Here is a 23,008-nt window from a genome sequence, read left to right on the forward strand (position 1 = left end):
GTTAGTGAGTGGCTGTTATATCGAACGCCAAAAACTCTTGATCACCCTCCGCAGTCCCCAGACCTTAATCCTATCGAGCATTTGTGGGAGCACCTTGACCRAAAAATCAGGCAGAGGAGCATTTCAAGCAAAGACGACCTAAAACAGGCTTTGACTGAAGCAAAATCTCCCCAGAAGTTCCAAAAAATCTTACAGAATCTATGCCTAGAAGATTAACGGAGGTCTTGAAGTCCAAAGGAAAGCAAACCAAATATTAGACTCTTATATCAATTTAGTTTATGTACATATACTTATGTATTTTAACTTTACGGAACTCTGTTTACTTTTTTTTGACCGGAAAAAACGAGAGTATTTTTAATTTAAGTGAATTATTTTTGGCTGTGTTTAGTTTTTGTTTATTATTTATACTACGTTAAACTCTTATAATATAAGCCTTGAATTCTGTAATACAACTTTTTATTGTTGCATTAAAGATTGCGTTGTTGTAAACACTTTAATATTGATAGAACTGCTGTTTACTTATTTTTGACGCTCAAAGTATGTACATTAAACATATTAGAGGGCGGGCCCCCACTTTTTAAACATTTTTTATCCACAATTCCCTGTGCCAAATTACAGTTTTATATCTTAATTTGGTGCACATTGAACATATTAGAGGGCGTTACCACCCCCACCTTTTCAAAAAATTTTATCCTTAGGTCGAGAACTTCTCAAAGCTATACAAGCAGTTGGATGCAACTTTTTTTTCTTGACTTCTTTATAATCAATAAACTACCGAAACTCAATTTAACTGACCATTCACCAGTGCTACTAACTCTGTGTGAAAAGCTAATAATTTCTTCCGCCAAGCCAACGTTATGTAATAAACACACGAATTGCCATAACTTTAAAAGTTTACTGAATTAAGCCGATTCAAAGCATAAGCACATATCGACAGGTATTGATTTGGACTGTAAGGTTTAACATGTCACAAAAATAATTCAAAACGCTGCGTGGAAGACCGCCCTGAATCGAAGTGGTAATAAAATAGTGATAAATCCATTGACTATTCACTTCGGAAAGCTGCAAGAAATGCGAATAAACAAATAAAACATGTCGCATCATTAAAACTACTAAACGAAACTACATGAGCCAAAACGAATGACCAGAAAGCTGCCGTATTTGCAAATCGTTTGAGAAACACATTTACGCCTAACGATGGATATGAGATAAACCGTGTCAATAGTTGGTTGAATCCACTTATGTGTATTTTTCTGCTACTATTAAACAAATTAAAAATCTTATCGGGAACACAAAAATCAAAAAAACATTCAAGTACGATTTAACAGTAGACAATGTTACATCATATAGGCCAATTTTGCTGCTGCCAGCTTTAACCAAAATCTTTGAGAATGTACTCATAAATAGGTTCAAAACAATATTCGTTCATAAACATCTCATACCAACACATCAATTTGGCTTACATGACCACCATTCAACAATTGACCATGTAAACTGAATCGTTAATTTCGTTGATATGAAATTTGGCAAACTTTACCACCTAGTTGGCAGGAAATACACTCTCCAAAATATTGGTATATAAACTAGTTCTAAAACTGGTTTGGGCCTACGGAGCCCACCTTTGGCGTTGCTCAAGTCAAAGCTGTATTGCAAGCATTCAGTGTTTTCAAAGTAAGGTACTAAGGACTTAAGTTAATGCTCCTTGGTACGTTAGATCTGCTGACCTGCACCGTGATCTAGGTGTGAATTCAAATGAAATTTCCAAAATTGCAAAGTCTCACGAACTGAGGCTTAGACAACACGTTAATAAAAGCCTCGAGACTCATCGAAACCCGGTTGAAACGCAAGAAGCATTCCGACCTAGTAAGACAACAGGAGCTGCAAATGTATTAACCATTAAGTATTTGTTCTAATTAATTAGACTAGAATTGTTGTTAGTATTTTATTTTTGTATGCTAGGTACAATTGTAAAATAATAAAAAGAAGACCTCAGTATTTCGTATAGCCAGCCATTGCCTTCAGAACGGCTCCTATTCTGGTAGCTTATTAGTTTCCGGCAGGCTTGTATTGTTAGCAGTGCGCTGTCACTTGTTTGCAAAGTTCGTCAGGGTTTCGGGGAACTGAATCACTACTTGCAAAGCACCTATTGAGCTCTACCCAAAGTTGTTCTACAGGATTGAGGTCCGGTGAATTTTCAGCAGAGAGACCCCATTGCCGCAACCTTCCTAATAGGTTTTGTTCCAAAATATGAATATAATCGGATGCGGTTATTCGTCCCAGAATCCTGTGAAATTTTTCGACCCCATTCCAATTCATACAACCCTATAGCATCATCGAATCGCACCAAATTTAAAGGTAAGACTCACGTACCTCAACGACAGTGGGTCACCGCCACACCCACAGCCTGCCATCTGATCCAAAGCGATTTATTTTGGACTCGTCAGACCAGATCACTTTCTTCCGATCTGCGATTGTGAAATTTTTATGCTTTTTTGCGAAACTTAGCCTCAATTTTGTATGGCGCTTTGTTAAAAGAGCTTTCTTAACGTTAAAAGTAAAGCTGATCATTTTTCCGAATCTGCTTATTGATTTCTACCGCATTATCACATGCACCTGTCCTGATTTCTATAATTATTTTGCGTTTCAGTAAGTGAGACAGAAGACCGCTTTTTTGGTAAATTTTTTATTTTGTTACGTAATATGTTAATGGTGGATGTAGAGCAATGAACCCAGCGTGCTACCACAAATAAATTTCTTTGTTCACATCCAATATTCGTTTCTATACTCAAACAATTGATCGAATGAGTTTTCGCATACAGCTACCCGCAATAAACTCAGCGAAGTAAGTGAATTCAGTACCACGTTAGTTATAAAAAGGGAGATATAAGCGGTACTATTAACGGTACATTTAGTACAATGCAACATTTTATTTAACATCAGCAAAGAAAAATTTAAAACGTTTTGCACTATCGTTCAATAAATTGAGGAACTGTATATCCGAATCTTCCTCCTTTATGATTTTTTTAGACAAAAATTATGCAATAATTGTTATTTTCTGTCCCTGGTTTGAAAGTTTGTTTTTGTTGATGAAATAATGAAAAAATTTGTTACTACGTGGGGTAATAACAAAGTAACCAATTTTTTATTAACACTTCCATAAAGCACATATATCAATCCCATCGAGCATTTATGGGATCATTTGCATAAACTCGTAAGGAAACACCATATTACTTAAAAAAATCAATTGAAAATCATGTTAAAAGTGGAATATCAAAATATAAGTTCAGATGACAATAAAAATTATTCACTCCATGCTTGACCGACTAAAAGAAGTTATTCCATTGCGAGGATATCCCTAGATATTAAAGATTTTTCGGCCATCTAATTATTAAGCTGTTAAGCAATCATAGAAGCGACCTTTCCAAAGACATCACGATATTCAATACAAAAGATCAAGAAAGAAAATATTTTATCAGGGAGCAGGGAACTCTCCCCCTAATCCAGACCAGGTTGAAAAATAAAAGTTTACCCAACTTTTACTTATACATTCCTCAAACCACCACACAGAGACTGATCAAGCGTAAAGAGTCGCGCTTATATACATATTGAGTTCTAACAGCGTGAATAAAGCGAGCAGTTGCAGCAACGATCACCTTGCGGAACGTTCGCCAACAAACACGTCCACGTAGTGCGGAAGAGATGCTCTCGGTGAATTTTCTACAGCCGATTCCTTTATCTTTGTTAAAGTATGGTTGTCTACAGAAATAACAAATAACTGGAGAGAGGTACATTCACAGTTAAGTGAAAAATAAAAAGGAGAGCGATGCATAAAAAAAAATTGTGGTAAGTCATGAAAATTTCCGCCAGTTAACGGCATTTTTTATATCTCCTAATTTATAAAAAAAAAAGATTCCGTTGAATATTGATGTTTACTCATAACTATTCGCAAAGTACTTATTAAGGAAAATCTAAAGAGCTGAAACCCAAGATAAGTGCCTTTGTTGAACGTGCGACGAACGTGCAAAGGCCCTAAAAGAACGGTTAAGTGTACAAAAGAGTGGTTTAGGGTCAATAATGGAGTGACCCCCGCAGTCGCCGGATCTAAAATCCATTGAAAATTTGTGGAATACAGTAAAAGCGTCGTTAAGAGAAAAGTGCCCAAGTAATAATTAAGAGCTTTTTCAACTTATTCAAAATTCATGGAATAGAATTTCAGTTTCCGTCTGTCAAAACCTAGTTGATTCTATGCCAAAGCGGTGTTGATCAATTTTAAATAACGAGGAATTATCAATAAAATATTAAATTAATAAAAAGTTAATATCATTACTTCTGAATGAAAACGAGTTACTTTTTTAATTTAAAATTGTATTTTTTAAATAAATCACGAAGTGTACACACGCACGCCAAGAGAAGTACCTTCCTTCTCTACCTTCTTGGCCACCTCCTTAGATGAGGCGGCAGGGCTCTTCCTACTGACAAGTAGAGAGCAGTTCTCCGTTGGTCTCGGCATCTTGGGCGCTATTGCCTCCAGAACGGGTGCCGGAGGGGATGGGGCCGAATGATGTCCCATACGTATGCATGTGTTATGGCCCACAACCCCTCTTTAGGGCGTCAACTTGCCCACGGAGATRGGCGTTCTCCGTTATCACGGTCATGAGGATCTCCTCATACCGTGACGAAAAATCCAACAATTTTTTCATTGTTGGAGCATCCAAGCCCAACCCAAAAACTACATCGCTAACGTCCACGGAGACAGCTTTTAAAGCTGCTACGTGGGCGTGCGCATCGCCCGCTTACTTTTAAGACTTACTGTGGCCGCTGCTTCCGTCTTCTGCTTGCCTCCTCCAGTCGCTGGGCGTTTCTCTCCGCTGCTGCTCTTCGTCGCGCCAAAATTCTTGGCAGTGCTCGCTACACTGCTGTTCCTGCTTGAGGAGCTGGAATTGCTCCTTTTCTCCTCCTSCTTCGCTGATGACCCTTTCCGGACCTTCCTTTTCGGCGGCGGCGGCGGCTTCAGAGGCACTCCATCGGAGTCCGATGAAGCCTCCACTTCCACCGTCGTGACGTACTCCTACGTCTCATCACGTAATTTACATCCCTTCCTCTTTGTTGGAGGCATTTCAGCACCACAAAATTTCCTCGAAAGGGAAAGCACTAAGTGTCAGTGTTTTTCTTTCTTTGGAAAACCCCAAGCTGGATTATTTTAGGAAAAAATCCAAACACTCCGTGGGGTTTTTGCGCACTAGGACTTTCTTGCGTCCTGTCACAAAAGTTCTACCTGCGTTAGGTAGCGCACACACACTTTCGGCACTGTTACTGCGCTTTAGTGCTTTGCGTAGCACACACACACTATTGTCACATTCACTTATTGTGTCCTCTCACAATGTTCTACCTGGATTAGGTAGCACACACGCTTTTCGCACTATTACTGCGCACACCCGCACACACACTATTACCAAGGTCACTACACTTGTGTTACTATTGTTATACACAATTTATTGTTTTGTCACTATTATTTGTGTGGTCAGACACACCCACAATCTTCTGTCACTGTCACAATTATCGATTGTTAATATCGCCACTGTTTTAGCTTGCTAACTTGCGTTTCTCCGCGCACACGACCGTTCGCTTCGGCTGTTCATAAGCAACTGCCTGAGTAGGAGCAGTAGGCGCAACCCCTCCCCTAATAGTGCACGACGTGCAGGTCTCAATGGTTCGTCTGCAATAAGACGCAGAAATCGGAAGCGCCGCCGCGCTCAAGCAGCCTTGTCGGAGAGACGAAGCGCCCCAGGAGGCACCTAGTCGTATGGAGAAGAGGAAAAGCGGCCAAATAACTCCTCACTAGCCACCAAGGCCCAAAAGAATATGTGAAGATAGACCTCAGGAAGCCAGTGGAAAGCGCTCCAACCCCAACCAGCAACCGATGAGAACCGCAAGCCATAGACACTCGGAGGCCATTAGGAGCATCAGGATGGCAGTGTTGCCAGGCAACTACCCGGCGGGGGCCCTAGGGTCCGAGCAGCTAACGGACTGCCTAGTAAATGCCTTATCTATTGGCGACGGCTACACCGGCGCCTTTAGCGGCATTTCCTTGAAGGGCGGTATGCTGCTGCGCGTCGACTGTCAGGATGAGAGGTCGGCCCCCTGGCTGAAGGAACGGTGGCATTCTTTCCTAGAAGTGGGCTTAAGTACCTCGGCGTGGAAGGTCGTAGCAAGTAGTGTTGAGGGTTCAGGGTGGAACCTCAACATAACGATAGATGACGTATCCTATACATACATCAGACAAAAGGTATTCGGGCTGAACTTCCACTTCGGCAAAATAGTAGTGAGGCCATGGAGGCCCAAGGCAACGTCCGCGGCGAGCCAAGAACCTACGACGGGGGTAACCGTAGCACCGGCTCCACCCGTAACCCGCCCAGCAGCGCATGAGGCGACTGCCGCGGTGGTGGAGAGCGAAACGAGTCCCCCATCTCGGCTGGGCAGGTTGTGACGCCGCCGCCGATGAAAACAGGAGCAACGAGCTCCCCAATGAACAGAAAGGCATGCTGCCATCCACCCAAGACCTTCTGGAAAGGCTGGAGATGCAGGTTGATGAAGAGATCGAGGACGAGGACCTGTCTCTCATCGAACCAATATTATAAGCTCTAGAGCCGGCATAGAAATGCCTCAGGTGAACCTACATCACGCATCGGCGGCCTCGGCGGTAATCGTGAAGAGGTTAATTTCGGATAACCTGGTCATCCTCCTAATCCAGGAAATTTGGGTGATTAGAGGAGAGGTAATAGGCCTCAACTCGAGAAGGAGCAAGATAATCTTGTGTAGCTTTTGCAGAAATCATCCCTGCAGTCACCTGCTTGGAATGGAACCACCTCCTATGAACATCAAGACGTCATTTCTTAATTACGTCGACGACATTGAGCAATATGCCGAACAGATTTCGGACGCAACTAACTTCCGACAAGCTCTGACCGCCAATTACAGTTTAGTGTGTAACACCTTCACCCACTCTCTTCCAATGAATGGCGTTCTTAGAGTCCAACCGCCACATATTGCAGACGAAGAAGTTGAGGTGCCGCGAGAAAAGTGTGACCCTTGTGCAGCTTCTTTGTGGATATTGTAGCAGATTAAACTCCTACTTATCCAGAATAGATCCTGAGTTATCCAGCATACGTCCTGCAGGCAATGAGTCTCCGCATGACACTATTCACCTGTTTGCATGCTCCACCAACCCTACTCATCTGATACCCTTTTCACTTTGGTCAACCCCGACGAAGCAGCGCGTTTCTTGGGCCTCCGTTAGATGACGACGACAACCTAGATAGTCCTTATCATCCTAAAGGGGATAAGATATCCGTTAGAACAACAATTACAATACTTATGTAAGATGTTAGGCCGGAAAACGACGGGAAATTACACCAGTTAGTGTAGGAATTAATGAAACTTTTACTAAAAAAGAATAAGTGAAAGCTTTCGCTGACACGCATCCAATGATGCTATCGAACATGGGAAGGGCGAAGAGAAAATACGTACTTTGCAGTTAACGGAGGAAAATAAGAATATTAACGTTTGACTTGAAAAATTCCTCTAATTTAAAATATCTGCATTCGACAAACTTAGAAATGTTTATTCTTTTGTCCACATTTTTCTCCTTTAAGCGGATTTTTTTACAACGATTTGATTTGACTACTTATGCCCTTTAATTGGCATATGCACAATGTTGTCGCAGGGACAGACCTATAAGTATAATTTGGAGAACAGGAAAGTATGAAGAAATAAATTACACAACAAGTAAGAGGGAACTGTTAGCCATCGTCTGAGCAATATGAAGACGGCCTTCGACATTACCTATGCGGTAAGCACAGGAACATTTCGCCATTCAAAAACGTTGTTGTTGTAGCGGAAGAATGCAAAGATGATACTTGTTTATCTCGTCAGCTTTATAAGCTAATCTCCTGAAAATTCTCTGTGACTCTAATTTAGTGCCTTCTGTTTGTTGGTAGGGAAATGTATAACCTTGTCACAACTGACAACAAATTAAATGCAATGCAACTGCATTCACCTGACAATCGACTTCCAAAAAAATTCGGCCATTATGTCGATTAAATGGAAAATATTTAAAACAAGAACACTTGTATAACAAAATACGGCAATGTTTTCTTTTAACAAATTAAACGAAGTAATTTTTTTAACGTCAAAAACAACCTTTATATAAATATCCAACAGCAGTGAGGACAGTCAATAATAGTGAATACTTTGACTAAGTTCTTTGATGGTGCTATCCACTTTACCGAAGCCATGATTGTGGTCTGTTAGACTTAAAAGAAAAGAAAATGGAGAATTATAGGACGATAACACTCTTTTATTTGGCGGGTTTCCCTAGTCGATTATTCGGTAGGTGGTTACCAATAGGTTGAGGACGTTGGTTAGGAAGCTTACCCCCGTAGAGCATTAGTATGTTTACTTCATTTGGGCCATTGGACTTGTTTTAGCTTTGTTAACAAGTTCGCGCGCCGCGCCACCACTCAACCAGAGTGGCCAACTGATGACCTCCACGATCAGGAGCTCACTCAAGCAACACAGATCCCGCATCCCGCTCTGACTTGCTCCCCTCCCCCAAACTTCATCTCGCTCCAATGTTCGTGCGAGAACCAATCAGCAACTCTTGGTTCCTCGCACAGTCTGTTCCGTATGTCAGACCGTCATACGTCGGAATGTTACATTAGTCAAGTGCAATTCTCACACTGGCTGGTGTCACTTTCCGGCGTGTTCCGGCCTTTGCACCACACGTGAGTGAAGTGAAACGTTAACTACGTTACCCCTTGCTGCAGGAGTCTGCCCCCGCAACACACAACAGTGGCGTCGCCAACCAACACCCCAGCGTGACAACCGCCCCTGCGGGTTCTGCAGCTGCAACAAACACTACCTACACGTCACCACGGACACCCGCGACAAACTCGTATTCTTCAATTTACCTGGAACGGACTCCAGAGTAAGATCGAGGAGATAATTGACTCATGAATCGGGAACGTGTATTGATAGCTGCGGTCCAAGAAACCAAGCTAAACAGCCGCTCAGATCTTGTGAGTTGTGCCGGTTTCAACGTTTTACGTAAAGATCGCGAGCGAGATAATGGTGGTGGCCTAGCCTTAATATTGCACAACACCGTGCTGTATTGTCTAATCGATGTAGACATCGACCTCAGGGATACTAACCTAGAATGTCAGAGTATAGCTATCCAGTCAGGCGATGTCCAATTTCCCAGCCGAAGCGGCCGTTTTAGCTAATGAGCGCGACACCTTACCTCATGCCGATCCCGGGGATCCCCGAATAAGGGATCTCAATTTGGAGATTCGGCGTATGGTAAACCRGCATAAGCGGACGAAATGGATAGAGCACCTGAAGTCCTGCAACCTCTCCATCGGTGTGAGTAAGCTTGGGGCTACTGTCAAAGCTTTGTCTAATCCGAATAGACTTGACAACCGACTTGAAGTTCAATTCAATGGTCATGCCTCCTCGGACCGGAAGAAGTGCGCGAGCTATGTATTTTAGCTGGCAGTTTACACTGCACCCTTCGGTAAACAAAGCCAAGAGACGTGTTAACCGACGTTGGCGCAAAATACCAAACAACTGCGCCGCTTACTTTCACCTACGAAGAGGTTCAGAGTGTCATCACTAAGGCAAAATCCTCCAAATCCATTGGCCCTGATGGAATCAACATGCTAATGCTAAAGCATCTAGGCTCGACGGGAGTAAGTTATCTCACCTAGGTCCTCAACCTGTCACTAACCACTCTTCAAATACACGATGTGTGGAAAGTCTGAAGAGTGGTCCCACTACTGAATCCTGGGAAACCCGCCAACAAAGGGGAATCTTATCGCCCGATAACTCTCTTCTCCCCAGTAGTGAAGACACTTGAGGTCTTGCTACTCCCGACTTTCACTCACCACTTGAGCCTAGTGCACAGCACCACCTCAACACTTAGCGTCATAAACGCTCAGATAGTCCGTGGCCTCAACCAGTAACCACCTTATGAGAGAACGATCCGCGTAGCGTTGGACTTGTCGAAAGCTTTCGACACAGTCAACCACACAACGTTACTGCAGGACATTGAAAAAACTTCGCTTCCTTCAGGGCTTAGGAGGTGGACCATGAACTATCTGAACGGTCGTCAGTCATCCGTACTATTTCGAGGTGAAACATCTAAACGGAGAAGAATAAACAGGGTGTTCCGCAGGGTTGTTTCCTCTCCCCGCTACTGCTTAACTTCCACATCTCGAAACACCCACAACCACGAGAGAGGTTTCCAAAACCTCGTACGCAGATGACTGCACGATATTGACGTCGGGCAATGTAATATGGCATGTGTTCGAAGGTAAACAACTACCTCTCCGACCTTTCTCGTTTCCTCACTGCACGAAACATTTTCCCCCACCAAATCCACAGCGAACATATTGACGAACTGGACGAAGAAGTATAGATTTGGGCTTAATATTGCAGTCGATGGCGTCAAAATCCCGACTGTCAATAGCCACAAGATTTTAGGCGTAACCTTCGATAGTCTATGCTCCTTCTCTCCCATACTAGCAAAATACCATATGAGCAATTTAGTATTTTACTGGTAACAATACTATGATGTGTCATTGTGGTAATTGTATAAACACAGCTAAAAAACAACAAACTTTGCTAAAAGCTTTTACACAAAAGCTCTTCGAAATATTCTGTCAAAATGACTTAAAAAAATAATTAATGAAATGGAAAACAAAACATTTTTCACAAGTTTTCTTCCTCATGCCTCATTTTATGTGAGGATTTTAGCAAAAGCAAAGTGTGTGAAAAGCCAAGTACGATAGATATCTAATAAAGCTACAAATGGGAGTTACGTCTATACCCTCACGTATAGGAGAATTGGAATACAGGTACATTTTTCTAATTGCTGGAATATACTTTCTAACAGCAGTAGATAATTTTTTATAATCTTGCAATCAGTTTCTACAGAGTATTATAGTTTTGTTCAGCTAACGATTGTATATATCACCTAAAAGTAATCGAGATAGATATGAGGTTATATACAAATTGGGTTCAAAAGTAACCAGGACTTATTAAATCTACCGCTCCCTGGTGGCACCATCTAAATCTCGATTAGTGCGTTAGAATCTACTATATTTATCAATTGTCCAATGAGAATTTCATGATATTTCATAGATTGGAAGTGAAGTTATTGCGTTTTAAGTGTTAGTAGGTTTGTGTTATGGGTGCGAAAATGAGCTTCGCACAAAGAGTCAACATTAAATTTTGTTTTAAAATTGAAGAAAGTTTAGGGCCATGATTGTCTATCCCGTAGTAGAGTGCGCGAGTGGTTTCAACGTTTTCAAAGTGGTCGTGAGGACATAAATGACGATCAACATGCGGGCCAAWCAAAATCCGTGATCACCGGAAATTCCATCGAAACTGTGCGAAAATCATTGAAATTCATGGCATTGAAATTGAAAATCTCCAAAACATCGTTTTATCGCATTTTGACCGGACATTTGGGCTTACGAAAGTGTTCATGGCGAAGACGGAAGTTGGCGTTTGTTGCACGATAATGCGTCCTCTCATCGAACGACGCTTGTGACCGATTATATAACCAAAAATCATATATTAACCATTAGCCACTCTCCGTACTCACCTGATATGGCACCGTGCGACTTCTTCCTTTGCAAAAAATGCATTTGCCAATGAAATGATAGCGTTATGCATACGTAGAGGCCATTCAAAAGGCTTGCACCGACATACTGGCGGMCATACCGGCCAACGAGCTACAACACTCGTTCGACACTTGTATATATAAATGATCACGTCTGTCTGTAACTTGAGTAAACATTTAGATATCTTGATGAAACTAGGTATGTAGGTTCCATAGTACAAAAAAAACCGTTTGTAGATGGGCATAATTTGGATCAGTGCCACGCCCACAAATCGCCATTAACCGAAAACATAAATATAAAGTATCGTAACTAATTTAAGATTTAAAGCTGTAAGTTGGTACAGAGAACTGCTGTAGCAAGGGGTACCTTTGGGAATTTTTTTCTTTTAAGTGGGCGCGCCCTCGCCTACTAATAAGTTTAATGTATATATCTCCTAAACCACTAAAGGTACAATAAACCAATTCTCCCAGCACGAATAGTACAAATGTTCCTACTGACAGTGTTAAAATTGATGAAATCGGATGAAAACCCCGCTCGCTATATAACGGCACACAACAGTACACAAATCGAGAAGCAATTAATATAACGGGATTAACTTTTGCAAGAATAATTACTTTAGTGTGTGCCAACTTATACAAAAATTGTTTAAGTCCAATGAAAACTGTTCAAGCCCCTGGGTCCCGAATATTAGACTTTAGTTAAAAAATATCGGTCAAAGTTTGAGATATAATATTGAAATTAGGAAAATAAGGGATAGTAGTTCTCTGACCTTGGTATGTCTGTATATCAAAATAGGTTGAATCGGACCAATACTTCCCTTAGTCCCCATATGTCTAATATATACCGCATATATCGCCCAATATGTAAGTTATCTCAAGGAAAATTATCTAACAGTGTATGTTCGTGTTAATAAATAAATTTGGGTAAAAGCTTGACATACCACCCATATAACAAATAATAACTGACTTTACTCTTATGTTTAGTTTTTTAGTATGTGGGATGTTAATAGTATTTGGCCTTGTGTGGTATTATGAAAAATATATAAAATCTGGTCGATACTACCTCAACTGCCATATACTACATATAATGGTTTTCGTTTTTCTAACAAACCTTATGTGTCTGTCAGTGTATGTGTTACATATAGTATATGCATATATAAAATTGCTGGAATTTCGATCCTCAGGTTGACGTTTTACACATTTAGTGTACTTCTTGTGATCCCTGCAAGTCGCAAGAGTAAATGTTCGATTCCACCCGTTCGGTTGCACCAACGCATCAATTTTAGGGCGGTATTTTGGAATTTTCATTACATATTTCATAATTAGGTAAAATAATTATCAAAATGACTTCATTTATTTCATTTTTGTATTACTGCATCAATTTTGAACATTGTAAAAATAATTTAGAAGTATTATTAAATCACGGTGAATTCACGGATATAGATGCAACAGATTTATTCAATGAAATACAACTTATTTTGCTGAATAATTGCGCATAACAGTACACCACTGCGTTCTACATTAAATTTGTACGGTAGCACCTAGCTTAGCCTTTCTTTACTTGTTTAAATATGGAATAACGGTATAGTAGATGCAAAAAACCCCATTTTAGTCAATAGATATTTTTTCCAATATTAAAATTAAAATAATATGTATATGCGTCACCGCCACACAGTACATCAAATTGACATGTGGAAAGATTGCAATAAAAGCCAATAATAATAGACACTTCGCATTTGCGAACTTTATCAGAAACTGTAGTACTCTTGAGTTTTATGACTTACAAGAAGCTAGACTTTCGGAACAAGATTTAATTTAGTCAAAAATCAAACTTTCTTGCTAAAGTAAGTATAGTAAAAAATAAAATTAGTATAATAAAAAATAAAATATTACTGTTTTGATTTTAATAATATTTTCAAGAATTCCGTGTATTTTGTGCACAATTTCATAATCATAGCCACAAAACAATACTGGCTATAATAAAAGTTTATGTTCAAAACATAATTCAAATATTTACGGCAATTTATCCGCAACAAAACATTAAAATTTAGCAGCACTCAGATATTCGCAATTACGTACGAAAAACATTGTACGTTTTTTCTTGGAGTTTTTAAATTAAAAACTTTTGGAATGAGTGGTTTTTTTCTATTTTGGCAACCCTTCTCGTGCTCAGCTGTGCATTTTTGGTGCTCTGTCGAATTTGTTTAATTTATATTCAAAACTTTATTGTGAAAATATTTGGATTAATTGATCTTTTAAGATAAGTATGAGTGTTATATTGTGTTATTGAAGCTATTGAATTTACTTTAATTCTGTGTTGGCTAATTTAAATTTATTGCGCCGAGTCAATTTGTTTTTGTTGCTACATTTTAAATAGTGCAGTTGATAGTGTTTATTTATATTGCTTACTTAAATTTCTTTCTTGTTTTTATTCGTTTCCATCTTTGTCCACATCTGTTCGCGAGATTCTTACTTTTCGTGTGTTACGGTGCATCTCAAACTGCTCGCTACATTGGTTGTTATCTTTGATAACCAACTATTTTTATTGCATTCATTTGTTATAAGTATTTTCTTTATTGTTTTTTTTTTTTTGCGAAAGGAACTCTGAATCCCCGGAGCACCTGTTAATCGACTGCATTGCAGTCTGTATGCGCTGGTCGAAAGCCCTTGGATCCATGTTTCTGGATAGGGAACACATCGCCTCGCTAGCGCCCAGCAGAAAACTGGACTTCATCAATATGCTGGGGCTAAGCGAGTCCCTGTGAGTTAGGAGAGGACACAATAGACCTAAGGTCGCAGTGCATTCCTCAATTATTTATCTATCGATCTATTGCTCTTTTTACTTTTATTTCGTAACATTTTTATATTTTTGTTTAATATTGCTTTTGTTCATTACACTGTGGAACATTTTGGGGGTTATTATCTGGGGAGTGAGAAATTCCAAGTCAGGGTGATGGTACTAGGTCAGCATAGTAAAACCCTCAAAGGGTTTGGCGTTCATATGTGTCAGTTTTTTTTTTCGCTTAGTTGTAACATTTTAACAAATTTTGGTGGGATCTTGGATTCTATTCTTGACAGTAAGCGATTGCGCTGGTCTGGCTTAAAATGCAGACCAAATTGAAATTGCATTGTTTAGGGTTTTCAAGCAGGCGGGCAATGGTTTCAAAGAGATTGGTCGTGAGCTTGAAACCCGTATTGAAAAATTTAGGCGTTATGAAACGCTGTGTCAATCGTATTAATGCCTAAATATTCAGGAAGATAATCCAAAAACTTCATCTAAACGTAAACGTCCGTCTGATGAAGATACCACTGTATCTTCCTTAAAAAGAATGCCCCCACCCACTATTGACCTCATTAATATTTCATCCCCTTGTCCTCAAGGTTAGGTCTGCTCCGGACCCTGAGAAAACTGCTACAGAACACGGTAAGCGGGCGCTGTTCGAGGAGATTGCCAGGGAGGAGAATGACGATGTGCCCTCTTGCAGCGGCGCCCGCGGATGCAGTCCAAAGCACCACGAAGGCCCCACGAAATAGGCCTAGCCACTCAGACTCGGGTGAGTCTCATCGGGCAGAGGCCGGTGGTGCACGCAGGAGGAGGAGGAGGCGCAGGAGGGGAGGGCAGGGATTTCTCCCAACAGCAGAAAAACCAGGCGGGTACGATGACCCTCAAAGGAAGGCTATGAGCGGTGCCTCAAGTGGTATCTGCGGTACCTCCGGGACGGAATGACCCCCGAAGCGGCGGAATCCCTGGCCAAAAGGAKATACGCAGATACTGGGACATCCCCCACAAAGGAGTGTGGCAGGACTACGTCTGTGTGTGCGCAAGGCAGCCGGTCTATGGACCGTGGCCAGGTTAGTGTATAACTGACCGAAATGACCGAAAAGTGACGGGAAGACACTCACCTATGCACAGGCCGCAAAGCGGAAGAGGCCAACCAACAGCTCCGGCTCCCCCCCGGGTGGAGGAGAGGCGGCACAGGTATGCGGATGCTGTCAAAGGAATCCGCATGGCTGTGATCCTACGAGGATGGAGATTGTACCTGTACATTGATGACGAATCGTACAGGTACGTCCGTGCTGCAAGCTTCCGCCTGTTTTACAGGTTCAGCCTGGTGGTCATGAGGCCGCACAAACGAGTGACCACAGGGAGCAAGTAAGCAGGGAAGGCTGTCACCCTGCCGTGCGGCAGCGGGTGAAAACAGGACACAACGTTGGCAAACAAGGTGGTGGAGAGGATGCAGGTGGACGAGGTGGCAAAACAACCGAGCGTAAGCGCTGAGCTGACTACGCTAGTTGTTGTTGTTGTAACGGCAGAATTCTGCCGAGTTGACAGTCCTTGGCCGGATAAAAAKCCGGGTCCGTTCCGGTTTTCGTAGACCCGACTGTCGTGGGAACGGCTGACTACGCTAGTCGCAACCGCTGTCGTCCCGGTTGCACAGGAAGCCGGGCTACCCTCCACCCAGGAACTCCTCGAGGGACTAGGCGACCATGTGGACAGCAGCGCGAACGACGGAGGGGATGTGGACATGCCCCCCTCGAGAAATTACTTTAATGGCCGTCGACGTGGAAGTGGCCCAAGTGAACCTGCATCGCGCGGCGGGAGTTTCGGCAGTCATAACGAGCACTTTCACACCGGATAAGTTGGTCTTTTTGCTGATCCAAGAACCTTCCTGGCATCAGCCTACTTCCCATGGGAGGCAGCAGTAGCACCCCCTGAAGTGGTTTTACGGCTAGGGGAGTACTGCAAGAAGTACATTATCGTATGCGACGCGAACGCTCACCATATAGAATGGGGAAGCACGGACTGCAACACAAGGGGTGAGTCTCTACTAGAATATGTATTAGGTAGTAACTTAGCTATTGAAAATGTGGGTTGCGAACCCACCTTTATAACTATAAGCAGGAGGGAGGTACTGGACATCACCTTCAGCAACGAACATGCAAATGGATGGGTCTTAAGGTGGAGGGTCTCAACGGAGCCCTCCCTGTCAGACCACAGAATTGTAAGGTTCGCACTGAAGGTTGAGGTCAAGCAACTTCCCCCAAGACGCAACCCTCGAAGGATCAACTGGAGTGCCTTCAGGGTAATGCTACAGGATGAATTAAGTAGGCCCGGGAATAGAAAGCAGATTGTTGGCACTGAACGGGTCTATCACTAAAGCTTACAATGGTAGCTGCCCCCTAATAGTGCCCACAGATAGGCGCAACTTTCCCTGGTGGACAAAGAAGCTTGCAGGCCTCAGGAAAACGGGTACGTAGCCTATTCAACAATGGGGCCTGGGAAGTATACAGGAGCTACCTAACCCTCTACAATAAGGAGATTAGTTCAGCAAAACAAGCTAGCTTCAGGACTTTCTGTGAAAAGGTCTCCTCCACACCAGAAGCGGCGCGGCTGCACAAGGCTCTGGCTAGTGGGAAGTCTAACACGGAGCTAGCCATCAAAAGTGACGGAACTTTTACGACCAGTGCGGAAAACAAGGCGACAGAGCTTCTGCATGCTCACTTCCCAGAGACCATCCCCGTGGACCAATGTCTACCTGTGAGAGAACACAGGCCATCCCGCTTGGATTGGGTAACCGCTAGGCAATTAGTCACTGCGGACTCGATCAAGTGGGCAATGGCCTCGTTCGAAAAATTCAAGTCTCCAGGACGGCATCTTCCCAGCGCTTTTGCAGCAGGGTGAACAGCCTCTGCTACCTCATCTTGTCGGCTGCTGAGGGAAAGCCTAGCAATGGCGTACATCCCTGACCCATGGAGGACGGCTGAGGTGATCTTTATACCCAAAGTAGGAAGGAAGGACTATTCATTGGCCAAGTCCTATAGGCCGATTAGTCTAACCTCCTTCCTACTGAAGACTATGGAAAAGATCATAGACCATAATATAAGGTCGACGGCGCTGAAGAGTGCACCCCTGCATGCTACTCAGCATGCATACAGAGCGGGAAGATCCACCAGTACGGCTCTGTACCAGTTGACCTCGGAGATAGAGAGCTCGCTGGAGAAAGGGGAGGTGATGATATGTGCCTTCGATAATACATCTCATAAGAGTGTAGCCAGGGCGATGGAGAGAAGAAATGTGGCAGCACCAGTTCGCAGATGGATAGAGGCCGTGCTGCGCACCAGGAYCGCCAAGACCAGGGTAGGTGGAACAACGATCGGTCTGGGTGCGACAAGAGGCTGTCCACAGGGAGGTTTGCTATCACCTCTACTATGGAGCCTTGTCGTGGACGAACTATTAGCATTGCTAACTGACAATGGGATCCGCTGCCAAGGGTATGCGGACGACATTGTGATAATAGCAAAAGGCAAATTTGAAGATACTCTCTGTGACCTAATGCAACGGGGTCTAAATTTGGCAAAGGGGTGGTGAAGGGGAGTGGAACTAAACATCATCACCTCAAAGACAACCGTAGTCCCTTTCACAAGGCGCAGGTCCCTACCCGGCTTGACGCACCTCACACTTGGTGGCAGAGGGATCGAGATGACTAGCAAGGTTAAATACCTGGGTCTTACGATGGATTCTACCCTGCGGTGGAAGCAGCATGTTAACCATACGCTGGTCAAAGCAACAAAAGCGTTAAAAGCCTGAGGCTGTAAGCCAAAGATCGTTAGGTGGTTGTACACCATGATTGTGCGACCGATAATGACATACGGGGCGGTGTCCTGGGCCTCCGTAGCGTCGCAGGCTTCGGTGGTAACCCAACTACCGAAGCTTCAGCAGCTAACATGTGTTTGCATGACGGGCGCTATGCGAACCTGTCCGACGGCAGCTCTGGAGGTCCTGTTGGAACTTACACYGCTCCATATAATGATAGGTCAAGTAGCCAAGCACTCACTTCTGCAGATAACAGCAGAGGGATGCGGCAAAGGCAAGGTAATCTCGTCGCAGATGATGGAGAGGATAAGTGGCGACATTCCTATAGTCCTCCTCCCAAAGGACGGCATTACAAGAACAACTCACTTCTCGAAAAGGTTTAAGGTTACCCTCGGTAGCAAGAGTGAGTGGAACGACCCCACTCTTGATCAAATGCTAAGGGATAGCACATTGAGGTGGTGCACCGACGGCTCGAAAACGTCAGAAGGAATAGGAGCGGGTATTGCAGGTCCGCGTACCAAGCTCTCCATTCCGATGGGAAGTTTTCCGAGTATTTTTCAGGCTGAAGTCTTGGCTWTAAGTCGGTGTATAGAGATAAACCTCCACCGCAACTATCGCAACGAGCGAATGGCTGTACTTAGCAATAGTCAAGCGGCATTAAAAGCGATCTCCTCCTACGAGATCAAATCGTTATTGGTGCAGGAGTGCAAAGAACGGTTGAATAACCTAGCTGGAAAGAACCAGGTGCACCTAATCTGGGTGCTCGGTCACAGGGGTATAGCGAACTGGCTGACGAGCTAGCCCGCTCCGCAGTCTCCACCAATATGGTTGGGCCCGAACCGTTCACTTGGGTGGGTCCCTATACTTTGAAGGAGCTGCTCCGCAAGGAAGAAAGAGTGGGCAGGGAAAAGTATTGGCAGCGAGCGCACAGTATGCGTCATGCCAAGCTGCTAGTTGGGGGGTACAACCTGAAGAGGTTCAAATCGTTAATAAACCTCCCAAGAAACAAACTCAGGATGCTGGTCGCATTTTACACCGGCCACTGCAAGCTGAAAAGGCATTTAGCTAACATGGGCCTATCATCTTGCGCCAACTGTCGGTTTTGCGACAGGGACCCTGAAACCCCGGAGCACCTTGGAAATTAACATCGAAACCATAGCCAACTTTGCTCACAATAATACACAACACCATTGTTTTCGGTTCAACTTTGCGAAAGCTAATTTTAAGAAAATTAATCTCGAACTTAAATTAAAAAATAGAAAATCTCGTGCTTTTAACCTTTTTAAAACAACTAGTCAGCAACTAGACTATTCAAAATATTCTACATTGCGTCGACAATTTGCTGAACTTAACAAAATATGTTATAATTATTATATAAATAAAGTAAAAAATAATATTATACGTAATTAAAAATTGTTCTATGGTTTCGTCTACTCCAAACGCAGGATTTCTAATTTTCCGTCCGCTATGAAATGTAAGTCTAGTATGTAGAATGACAATCATTTAGGTCCAATTACTCTCAAAAATGTCCAAAAAATGTTCCGAATCAGCACAAGCTATGTCCGATTTATTTCATTAATGCACCTACCATTTCCGAGTATCTTATATCAGTTAAATATATTAGAACAATCATACAATTATGGCCCAGATATGATTCCTTCGTGTTTTCTTAAGAAATGTGCCAAATATATATACCAACCCCTAACAAAACTATTGGATTCATCTCTTATGCAAAGCTTATTTCCATCCATATGGAAAAACTCATTTATAATTCCTTTACATAAGAGTGGATTTAGGTCATCTATTGAAAACTATAGGGGAATAGCAAAGTTGTTTACCATAACTAAACTTTTTCAAGCAATTATAACAATTATAACAAATATATACAATAACTAATTTGCTTGAACTTGAATCTCATGTATCAACAGGCTTTAGGGAGAATAAGAACACTGATGTTATATACACAGATTTTAGTAAAGCTTTCGATAAAGTATCCCATTCAATTCTTTTGAATAAACTTGATCTTCTTGGTTTTCAACCAATATTGTTTGTTTCTTATCTTATCTATCTTATTTAACGATAGCTTTTCTGACATAATCAATGTTCCTTCAGGTGTTCCTCAAGGTAGCCATCTTAGCCCAATTCTGTTCTTGTTATTTATTAATGACATATCATCTGGCGTTAAGTTTCCAAAGTTTTATTATATGCTGATGATGTAAAACTTTTTAAAACGTATACTTCAAACAGCGAAAGGTGTCAGTTGCAAACAGACTTACACAACCTAGTTTCTTGGTGTTATAGAAATGACATGCCATTGAACCTTAAAAAATACAAAACGATGTGCTTTTCACGTAGAGCTGTAGACCCTACTTCATACGCAATGCAATAATGTAGGTTGGGGCAAGTATGCAGTTTTGTTGACTTGGGAGTAACTATGGACCCCAAACTCAATTTTAATCTTCACACATCTTCCATGCTTTTTAAAGCATAGCTTACCACGAAAATTTTTTTTACATCTATGGTGAGGCCTATATTAGAATATGCTTCTGTGGTATGGAACCCTAGTTACCAAGTACATTCAGATGAGTTAAAGTCCGTTCAAAAACAATTTTTAGTTTTTGCCTTCAAATATTTGCATTGGGATTCCAGTTTAAATCTTCCCCCTTACACTAACCGTTTAAAGCTTATAAATCTCCCGACAATCGCTAGTCGTAGGGATATGCTTGGTATACTATTTCTTGTAAAACTCATCAATGGGTCAGTCTGTAGCCCATCTCTCTTGTCTGATATTTATTTTAAGATTCCCGCTCGCTCTACCAGGCAGTTTAGACCTTTACTTTTAAAATTTTCTAGAACAAATTTCGAGTTAAAAGAATCATTCCGCCGTATATGTCATGATTTCAATTCTCATTCCAGCACATTTAATCTAACAGACCCACTTTTTACCATTAAAAAATATTTTTTTCTACTCTGAACAAGTAACATTTAAAAATTATAAACTATAATTTTAATTCTTAATTTTGTCGGTTGAAATTTTTGTTTCTGTAGCTGAGCAGCTTAAGATCGCAACGCTTAAAACTCTCTTGCCTTTTATGACTAGGCTATTTCCGCTCGTTCGCGGATTGCGCCCCTCGTGTCGGTTGGGCGGGAGGAGGGTAATCGTTGGGTATTATTAAAAAACTCAGAGGAGGGTTATATAATACAATCAAAATATATACTAGAAAAAAAGTTAAGATCATCTGATAAACAGTGAAAATTTAAAAATGTTTGCCTCTATAAAACGCAATCTAAAAGAGATGAGACGGCTTAGATTTTAATCCTAACAGTTTTGGAAATAATTTTTTGCTATTAAAATAATCAATGATTTGATACGGTGTAAGTTAATAGAGGTCTTCTCTTGCACATGCAAAACCTTTGCACGGTGCACGAATTGCAGATATTTCCTTTTGGTGCACCGGCACAACAACAAACACACGCAGAGAATATTTGCAGTGACTGTAAAATATGTCAGACCAAAACACATGTTTATTCTCGTGCAATGACACGTAAAAATATAATTTCAACCCTGTGCTAGCTCTCATTTTACTTGCATACATATTTTGACGTTAAATTGTTGAGGAGGGTAAATTTTAAATAAATTTTATAATTTCTATTTAAATAATAAAGGTTTGTTACAATTTGTTAAGAATTAATGCAGAATGTGCGCCAATTCACAATAGACATAACATGAAAATCCTTCTTTTATAATTATGTACGTTGTATTTTTAATTAGTAAAAAAGTTACTCTAAAAACTGGGGAAAAATTTAGAATAGCATCCCCGGATTTTGGGAATAAAATTGGTATCACTGGAAAGGTGACGTTCTCGGCACGATTCCGATTACTTTGGCGGAGGGGTAAAAACCGAATTTCCGAATTATTATAATGTGCACTGCAAAAAAAATTTTTTCAAAGCGCCTGCGTAGTTTTTAGAATTTGGCACATATTTGAAATTTTTATGGATTACATTGAGATATTACACTATCATTCAATTAACATATTACCTAAAAAAAACCGATATATGAGAATTTTAGTTACTTATATTGCAAACACATAATCGATTCTTCAATAAAGTTAGAATGGCAAGTGCAGAAAGCATTAGTTAACGAGAAAAAGAGTTTTATCTTACCAATAGACGACAGCCCATGGGAATCACTTATCTTTCCTACACTGGAGTTGATATTTTGCGAAATTGTTGGTTGCTGCATTAATTGGGAGGAAACCTGCGAAAGCGTTTGCTGACCCTGGCCTTGAGGTTGCTGATTAAGCATCATAACCATTAAAGACAAATTGTCTTCTGAAAACAAACAATCCACAGCGCAAGTAAAAAAAATAATATTACAAATCCAGAAATAATTTCACGCACATAACACTTTCAAATATACGGAGCTTTCAACGAAATTTCAATCATCAAATACAAACATTTAACATTTCACTTAGAACAAACCTATTTATATTGAATAAGGTTGCCGAATTACTACAATAGGGCGATAATTCATCTAAAATTAGGTATAAGTTATCGGAAAAAACAGTTCCGTCCCTAGATCTTCAATATGGCAAACCGAAATAGAGGAAATGCAAATTGTCAGTCCAATAATGAACTCTTCATAGAAAAACGAAAATTGTTGTGACAGATTCAATTGAGACTAATGAAATTCAAAAATGCGATATTATTTAATATTTTATTTAAATT

The 23,008-nt window shown here is 41.4% G+C and overlaps 1 protein-coding gene across 1 annotated transcript in view; it reads right to left on the minus strand.

Annotated features, from left to right (window-relative positions):
- The window catches only part of LOC108971698 (UDP-N-acetylglucosamine--peptide N-acetylglucosaminyltransferase 110 kDa subunit), a 139,718-nt gene extending 116,928 nt beyond the window's left edge, over positions 1–22,790 (minus strand). Inside the window, exons 1-2 of the mRNA XM_018937943.1 lie at positions 22,682–22,790; positions 22,445–22,612 (exon numbers count right to left, since the gene is read on the minus strand). Of these exons, the coding sequence (XP_018793488.1) occupies positions 22,445–22,595 (151 nt within the window). The 5' untranslated portion in view covers positions 22,596–22,612; positions 22,682–22,790. The remainder of the gene's footprint in view (positions 1–22,444; positions 22,613–22,681) is intronic.
- Between the last annotated feature and the right edge of the window lie 218 nt (positions 22,791–23,008).

The sequence above is a fragment of the Bactrocera latifrons genome, unplaced genomic scaffold, assembly GCF_001853355.1.
Source record: "Bactrocera latifrons isolate USDA-ARS-PBARC rearing strain unplaced genomic scaffold, ASM185335v1 scaffold_353, whole genome shotgun sequence".
Taxonomy (NCBI): domain Eukaryota; kingdom Metazoa; phylum Arthropoda; class Insecta; order Diptera; family Tephritidae; genus Bactrocera; species Bactrocera latifrons.